Here is an 8,822-nt window from a genome sequence, read left to right on the forward strand (position 1 = left end):
AGACTTGAGAGACCAAGTCTGGTTCCTCGCTGGTAAAATCTCTCAGGATTGTAATGAGGACTTAACGAGGTAGCACTTATGAAGTGCTTAGCACAGTGCAGGCAGGAAATGTGCTTCTGTCCCTTCCTTTTTATGATCGTGGGGAAAATCACTAGTTCGTTCCCTAAGTATTCCTACCTCTCCACTTTCTAACACACGGCACGATCACATTTCTCCACCCCTTTTGAAGTTCGCATGGCCATGACTGGCTTTGGACAGTGGAACATGAGATAAGTGGTATGTGGAAGCTTTGAGAGCCGCCTTGTAAGTCAGTGTTCCTTTTAGCGGCAGTGATCCACGGAGCACAAACGATGAAGCCTTCAGCAGGCTGGGTTCCTAAGTCACTGCAAGTCTTCCTACTGACTCACACTGGCTGTGTTGAGTGAGCAAGAAACCTTTGCCAATGAGCTTCAGGGACCGGAATTGCAGCCTAATCTAATCCAGAACACCACAAACGACAGCCCTCAGTCACCCTGCCCATCTCTTATTTCTGTACATAAAGTTTTACTGGAAAACAGCCATGCTCATTGCTTATGTACTGTCTGTGGATGCTCCTGCACAACAGCAAGAGGTGAATAGATGCAACAGAGACCACAGGCCGTAAATATTTACTGTCTGGCCCTTCACAGAAAGGTCTGCTGACCCCTGACCTAGTCTACCTTGACTGACACAATCAAAACATAAAGTGAGAAAAAAAATCCCAAACCATTTATAAACCATGATTTTACACAAGCGGTAAGACCTTGGGCAAGTTACCATGATCTTTTAGTGGCCATGTGTAAAATGGGGGTAATAACAGCATCTATCCCATAAAGTGCTACGAGAATGAACTAAATTCTCATGTGTAAAACAGAACCAGGAGGTTTTGGAAGGGTGGTGCTGGAGTATCCAGGGTAAGGGCAGGGATAAGAGCTAGTGCATAATATATGCATAACCCATAGACACAGTCAATAAACGGGGTGAAGGCCTGGGGAGGGGGTGGGAGCGAAGTGGAGGGGGTCAACTAGGGGGGAAAATGGGACACCTGTAATACTCTCAACAATAAAGACTTTAAAAAAAAGCTAGTGCATGTAAAATCACTAAGGCAAAACCTAGTACTCTGTAGACATCCAGGAAATGTTTGTAATTACTATTCCAATTATATAAAAAAATATATATTTGAATGGAAATAGGAGATTGGAAGAAAATAACAAATAATACTAATAGTGATTATCTTTTAAAATATTAACAGGTAGGATTAGAAGGTTCCCTCCCTTTGTTATACCATTGTGTTTTTCTATAATGAACATATATAAATTTTATAATCAAAAAAGGAAAACCAATTTTTTTTATAAATGTTGAAAATGTTTACTATTTCTATCATTTCACAAAACATCTTTTTTAAATGTATATATATATTTTAAATATACATTTTATTGATTTCAGAGAAAGGAAGGGAGAGGGAGAGAGAGAGAGAAATGTCAATGATGAGACAGAGTCATGGATCGGCTGCCTCCTGCACACCCCCTTGCTGGAGACTGAGCCTGTAACCCGGGCATGTGCCCTGACTGGGAACTGAACCTCCATCTCCTGGATCGTAGGTCGATGCTCAACTGCTGAGCCATGCTGGCTGGGCTCACAAAACATCTTTTGTTGACATTCTACAAATGACAGCATCCAATAATGTCCCAATACTTTCTTCTTGTGAAGATAGTTTATATATCTATAAAAATAAAAGACAAATTATAACATACTAATATAACTCCGCACTACTAACTTTTATAATATAAATATGAGTAAGTAAAATCATTTATCATTCAATTATTGGGATAATGGTATGAAATTACAAAAACGCGATTAAAATATGCAAAGTAGACAGCAATTCATCACTTATGTCAAAAGTGCCTTTTAAATTGCACTAAACATAGAAACCAAATTTGTACTAGTTTTAAAAGAATACATCTAGGTACTAGCTTCACACTAAATTTATTTATTTTATATTACAAATATACTATGTAAGCTTACCATTTAAAGTTATCTATTTTTTCTTAATTAGAGAATGCTTTTATCAACTAAGTTTCTAATTATATTTTACATAAACCTGCATCTTCCAATTCTTTGCATCTAGAATTACTTTTCAAGTAATTTTTAATTATATTAACCTTTCTTAAAAGTTCAAACAAATGCCCCGGCCAAGTGGCTCAGTTGGTTGGAGCGTTGTCCCATGCACCAAAAAGGTTGCGGGTTCGATCCCTGGTTAGGGGTGCATTCAGGGGGTAACTGATCAATGTTTCTCACATTGATGTTTCTCTCTCTCTCCCCCCTTACTAAAAAAAAGAAAAAAATTAAAAAATAAATAAATCAATAAATATATCCTCGGGTGAGGACTAGAAACAGGTTCAGAAACACAGCAGCACAGGTGAGCAACGGCAAACAGCCCTGGTACCACTCCTCACCTCTCGCATTCTACAAATGTGTACTTACGAACCTTTTTGACTTCTGTAATATGTGTTATTTCAGGAAGGTTTTTCAGAGAAACTTGATGACCTTCTACCTGAGATATTAGGTCTTCTTGATCTATTTGTTTTTCTCCATCTTCAATGTAAACAATTAGAATTGAAGTGTCATTTGCTGAAATACCGAATTTTTTCAAAGCCTCTGAAATCTGAGGGGGGAAAAAGGAAAATAAAACTGGTTTCTAGATCTGAAGCATCTCCCCACCTGCTTTCTTCCCTGCTCAGGTCACTTTCATATTCTGAGGGTTCTCTCTGACTAGTTTTTACCTTCAGTAACCCCTTCCCTACCAGTTCTGCCTCTACCGTACTCTCTGCTCAAAGGTGCGCCTCATCCAGTGGAATCAAGCTCAGACTTCTTGGCGGGGCACACAAACCACCCTTCTTCCGGCCGCAGTGACGCTCAGCCATGCATCCTGCCTCCAGCCAGGCTGGACCGTTTGGAAATCCTATCATTTCATACTTCTTTGCCTGTGTTCACACTTTGTTCTCTGCCTGGAGTGCCCACATCCTTCAAAGTGCTATCAAATGTCACTCCCCACTGCACCTCCTCCATACAGAATAAACTGTTCTTTGCTGTTCCCCCAGATGTGAATCATTATTCCCATTGTGTCATTTATCTTAGGGCATTTGAACTTCTGTCTTGTTCATCTGCCTTCCTCAGGAACATATTTGTTTCTTTTGTTCCTAGAACTGTCATTGGAAAAGAGACAAACTCAACAGATGTTTATTGAATAGTTTCTTGATTTCAAATGATCTCAAAGAAACAATAATTATCTGGTAATTTTTCCCTCCAGGCACTGGGGAATTCTATTACCATACATTTTATAAATATCTCAAACATCTGCATTTTAAACCATACCACAGGTTTCCTAAATTTTCTTTTGATGGTATTAGTACTGGTTGTGTTATTAATAGTAGTAGTAATACTAAAACCTCATCAGCAAAATTTCAGTATTTTTTGTTATGTGCCACATGTGGCATGTCTTTAGCTCAATAACTTTGGCTAATATCAGTTTCTCAAACCACAAACTCTTCCTATGCACTGAGTGTGGGAATAAGCTTGTGTTAAGGGCTGTTCTAGGTACCTGCAGGCTTCTGGTATATGGAAAAGACATGGGTTCTATCCTCAAGGGGTTTACAGGGAGAATAAAAGATGTGTACAATGACACACAAACATCCACGCCTACTGTTTTATCACTTAGATTTAGATATCGCTTAGAGGGATCTTCCTGACCCTATATAGATAAAACTACTGTCACTTAATTTAGCAAAACTTTCATTTCCTTAGAAGTGAAGTGAGTTCAAAGCTTATTTTTCTAGTAAGAGGCAGTGCTAAACCTCAACTCTCTGTCCATACCTCTCTTCACTATTATTTTGGTTTGTTACTAACAACAGACTTACAGAAATCTAGCCTCTAACTCAACAGTGGGGAACACACACATGTTATCATGACAAGGTCAACAGAAGTAAAATAAGTAAAAGCCATATTAATTACATTGTTATTTGGGGACAGGTTGAAAATAATTTCAGTAGACAGAGTTCTTGTCTTCATTTTTCCCAGTCTGTAGAGGTGAACTGCTTTATTTGCTGCCACAAGTATCTGAAATGGATCGACGATCTACCAAAGAGAACAAAAAGAATTACACACAGAGTCTGGAGTACTCTGAAGATGCAGGTCCTATCCCATGGTAAGTCCAAGGTCAGGTTGTTTTACTTCATTACAGTTCTTACGGACTATATTTTCAAAATTGCTATCTCAAGGACCTGGGTGTTCAGAATTATCATAGAATCTTAAAGCTGCAAAAAACTTAAATAGTAAAAAATTTAAAAACAACATTTGTCAAGGGCTAATATCATGGGAAAGGTCATATTCTAAACATTTTATACTTGTATTATTTTGTCTAATTCTTAAAACTGCCCTAAGAATCAGTATTCTTATTCACGGGCCAGAAGGAGGAAATGAAGGCAGCAAATCTCTGGGTTTGAATGCCAGCTCTGTCACTTACCAAGGAGGGAACTCAGGCAAATTCCTTAGTGTTTTATCTGTTAGATGTAGGTAATCATAGTACTTACTTCATAGAGTTGCTGTGAAGTTAGTACATGGAAAGCACTTAGAACAATGCCAGGAACAGAGTAAACACTATATAAAGGTTGGCTACCATTTGTGCAAAGTCCTAATAATTGGCAGAGTTGGGATTAAGTCCTGGCAACAGGATTCCACAGTATGTGCTCGTCAGCACTATGCAATGCCTCCTTTGCAGAGATTTTTCTAGTTCAGATGAGAAATGGAGATCCAGAAATCTGCCATTAGGAAGCCAGAGCACACCTTTCCTATCTCGTAGTACAGGGCCTGAAACTTCAGCTTTTACTCACTGTTAAATTCAAGGTTGTCCAAATCTGACTCCATTCCACACCTTGGACAAGAACTTTGAAGACAATTTTAGGCTAACCTATAACATCATGAAAAGTTAATGTATTCTTAAATGCCCCGTATATCTCACGCATTCTCATTTGTACTCACCACTGTAGGGTTTATTAATGAACCATCAATGGTACCTTCCATGGCCTTTTTTCTCAAGTCTCCAGCATTTTTTACATCTTTAAATAACAGAAGGGTCACCGTGCATTCGGGAAATAGGTCCAGCTGATGTGTTGACTGCATTTCATAGATAAGCAGGATTCTATTGCATAAAACCAAAAAGACCAAAAAACTTCTGTTTAAAGGTTACCATTATAATTCATAACAAACATCTTCGCTAACAAATAAATTAAAATAGCTTTAATAAAACTGTTAAACTAGAAAAATCCATCCCAAAAGCACATTTGGCATCCTCGTAAGATGTTATCTCCCTAACTCTGCTGAGCTTTTTGTAGCTTCCTTTACTTGAGAAAAGATCTAGGTTCCTGCCCAATCCCCTGGTTGTGGAAATGAGGCAAGCTCAGATGCATGGCTGAGGGGCAGCTTCCCCAACAGACAACTAGGAACAGAATATACGGAATTCTTTAGACCACAGGTTACTTATAGTATTAACAAAACTTCACTTCTGCTCAGTTTTTTAACTTTCTGATCTCACCATTTTATCTGTATTTTAGCAGAACCTAGACACACATAATAAGGAAGAAATAATTTTAGAAAAAAAGTATGACACAATTCAAAGAGAGTCATTTCACACATGGAATTTAATCATTTATTAAATAAATGTGCCCTCTGATTAAACAAAGGCATATGTTTCTTAGGCATAGTTTAACAAGGATAAAGGACAAAGTATATATAGACATAAAAAACACATAAGAGACAACTTGAATAACTAGAGAGACATAACTATAACCTTAGACGGAAAAACAAAGCATTGCAAAAATTTGATCTTTAAAACAATTTCAATCAAAGTGTTAATGAAATATTTGGATGAGGCAATTCGATAGGTTCACTTCATCTTTCTATCTGGTAGGTTCCATTTCTAGAACTCTTTCTCAAGGAATAAATTAGAAATCTGAGAATTTATGTAATAAGGTGTCCCTCTCATTCGAACAGTAAAAAGTTGAAAACCTATTAGCTAGTAAGAGAGGACTGGTTGTGACTAAAAAATCATTAAAAACTGTAGTCTTGAAGAGTAGTTAAAGATGTGTGAAAATAACAATAAATAACATTAAATAAAAATATCTGATTGGAAAACAAAACATAAAATTTAGTGTATAAATCGAGGGGATTTTTAAAAGGTACACAGACACACAGGAACAAACAAAAAAAATTTAAAGGAAAATACACCAAAAAGTTATCTCTGACTTGATGGAATTATAGCTGACTTTTTCTGTTACAATCAGAAAAAAAAAATCTGTAAATAATGTTCTCACACATACCGGTTCAATGTTTATTGTCATGATAATGTTCAATGGAGAAAAAGTAGATACAGAAAGATATAACAAATATATTCCCAATTATAAAAAAAGGTGCGGGCAGCAAACAAAAACATGAAGGAAGCACACTAAAATATGGCCATCTTGGTAGTCAGATCATAGGTAATTTTTTACTGTCCTGTATAAAAAATTTTTGTGTATGTCCTCAGTTTTCTACAGAGTACACAAAACATACTGAGTACTTATAATCATGGAGGAAAAAACCTTTTTTGTGGTTTTAGTTTTTAAACTAGGGAAAAGGAACCCCCAGCACACATCAAAATAGTTTTGTTTTATATAATTCACTCACTTAGGCCAGAAACTTAGAATCATATCACTTAAATCTCATGTCTAATGCATAAAGTCTTGGCAATTTTACCTCTTTTTTAAAAATCCTCACCCAAGGATGTTTATTGAGTTTTAGACAAGAAGGGAAGGGAGAGAGGGAGAGAGGGAGAGAGGGAGAGAGGGAGAGAGGGAGAGAGGGAGAGAGGGAGGGAGAAAGACAGAGAGAGAGAGAGAGAGAGAGAGAGAGAGAGAGAGAGAGAGAGAGAGAGAGAGAGAGAGAGAGAGAGAGAGAGAGAAGCATGTGAGAGAAACATCCATAGGTTCTAGCCTCCTGCACGGGCCCAGACGGGGAGAACGAACCCCCAACCTGGGTATGTGCCCTGACAGGAGACGAACCCACCACCTTTTGGTGCACCGGAGTACCCTCCACTCAACTGAGTCACCCGACCAGGGCCAACTTTACCTCTTAAATATCACTTTGGCCAGTCCACTTCTCTCCCATACCCGCTGCCACCAACCTAGACCAACATTTCTCTTCTACAGCTATGGCCTCCTAGGGATGGTCGCCTCACAAATCCAACCTCTACCCGCAAAGTGATCCTTTCAAAATGTAAACCAAATCTTGTCCTTCCGCTGCTCTTGTGACAGGCCCCAACTTCAGGTCAAGGCGGTCCAGATTCTAAGACCTGGGCCCTTCCTCCCCCGCTGCTTCCCAGCGCTCCCCTCCCAGACCACGCAGCAGCCCCAACGGCCTTCGCAGCGTCAAGTCTCCCAGCTTTCTCCCCCCTCTGCCCTCTGGGCAGGGCGTGCCCCTGACTCAATTCGTCCCTCTCTTCACTCCCAGTTGCCAGTGCAGTTACCAGAGCGCCCAGGGCCCCGGGGCTGGGTCCCTGCTGCGCGAGCTCCTCTCAGCCTCGTCACAGCTTCAGAGAAGCGGCAGCGTCAGCATCCTAGGCTGAACACTCCTTGGAGGCCGAGCCTATCACTTCCGTGCTGCACCCCCAGGGCCTGGCCTCGGGAGGAGTTTGATAAACCCGGGTGGAGGGAGCCCCAGGCGTCATCTCAAAAAGATCGGGTGTCAGAAGCCCGGCACGGACCCTCCCGCTCACCCGCCGCCAGCCCGCCCGCTTCCAGCTGCCCGGCCCACTCCAGCGCTCGGAGGATTCACGCCACCGCCGCCGTCCGTCCCAGAAGACCTTCCCCTCGAAACAAAACCCTCAACTTCCGGAAGCGCGGCCTCAGCGGAGCCCAGTTCCGCCCTCCCCGAGTCCGCAGCTTCTTTCCGATCCCCGCGGGAGAAAGGTTCCGGGCTTCACCTCTTCCTCCCGCAGATCCTTTTCCCTCAGCTTAAGGCTTGTCGCGGACGCGAAGGAGAGCCGAGGCTCCGTCGGTCGCTTCCGGTGAGGGGCCTGAAACGATCCGTGGGTCGGAAGCTGAGGTGTGGGTGCAAGTTTCAGCCTTGTCCCCTAACCCTTGTTGAGCTTTGGACGAGACGTCCTCACTTTCCTTCTGTTCAAAGGCATTGGCCAAGATGAGCTCTACATTTGTCTCCGCTGGTCGGAGATTCAGCAGTGCTTTTTGGGAGCAAGCGGGACTCAGTTTCCTTGCGGGACTCAGTTTCCTTCCTGGTCTCAATACGATCATTTAGGGAGGATCTCCTAAAGGGGACCACGCTGGGAGGTTTGCTTTGGGTAAGAAGAGATTGTGACTACATTAATGAAATCAACTTCATCTACCAGGCTCAGAAATTTGGTTTGTCATCCCTGAATGTATCAGCCTCCAAGAGAGGAGGTAAAAAACACACAACAAAAACAGGCTGTATTTTCCATGTTCTTTATGGTTGGGGCTCATCTTGTTCAATACTATCCTTTACACTGGAAGACAGGTAAACAACAAATATAGCTGTCCTATGGATATGTGCTATGGAGAGAAAATAGAGAAAAGGGGGGAATGCCTCTTTTAAATCAGATGTTTAAGAAGTATCTCACCAAAAGGGCCATTTGAACAGTGACTGGAGAGCAGCATTCCAGGCAACAAAGAGAATTCAAAGGCTCTAAGACATATAAGGCCTTAGCCTAGTTAAGGAATAGCAAAGATAACTGTGTG

At 41.0% G+C, this 8,822-nt stretch overlaps 1 protein-coding gene across 1 annotated transcript; it reads right to left on the reverse strand.

Annotated features, from left to right (window-relative positions):
* Positions 1-1,494: 1,494 nt before the first annotated feature.
* On the reverse strand, positions 1,495-7,844 carry TPRKB (TP53RK binding protein). Its single transcript, XM_016202518.2, has 5 exons — positions 7,826-7,844; positions 5,056-5,215; positions 4,030-4,152; positions 2,507-2,683; positions 1,495-1,741 (listed from the first exon to the last, which is right to left on the reverse strand). Exons 2-5 carry the CDS (start codon positions 5,194-5,196, stop codon positions 1,655-1,657), a joined length of 528 nt encoding a protein of 175 aa, XP_016058004.1. The 5' UTR covers positions 5,197-5,215; positions 7,826-7,844; the 3' UTR covers positions 1,495-1,654.
* Positions 7,845-8,822: the final 978 nt, after the last annotated feature.

The sequence above is a fragment of the Miniopterus natalensis genome, chromosome 13 (assembly GCF_054644295.1).
Source record: "Miniopterus natalensis isolate mMinNat1 chromosome 13, mMinNat1.hap1, whole genome shotgun sequence".
NCBI classification, from domain to species: Eukaryota; Metazoa; Chordata; class Mammalia; order Chiroptera; family Miniopteridae; genus Miniopterus; species Miniopterus natalensis.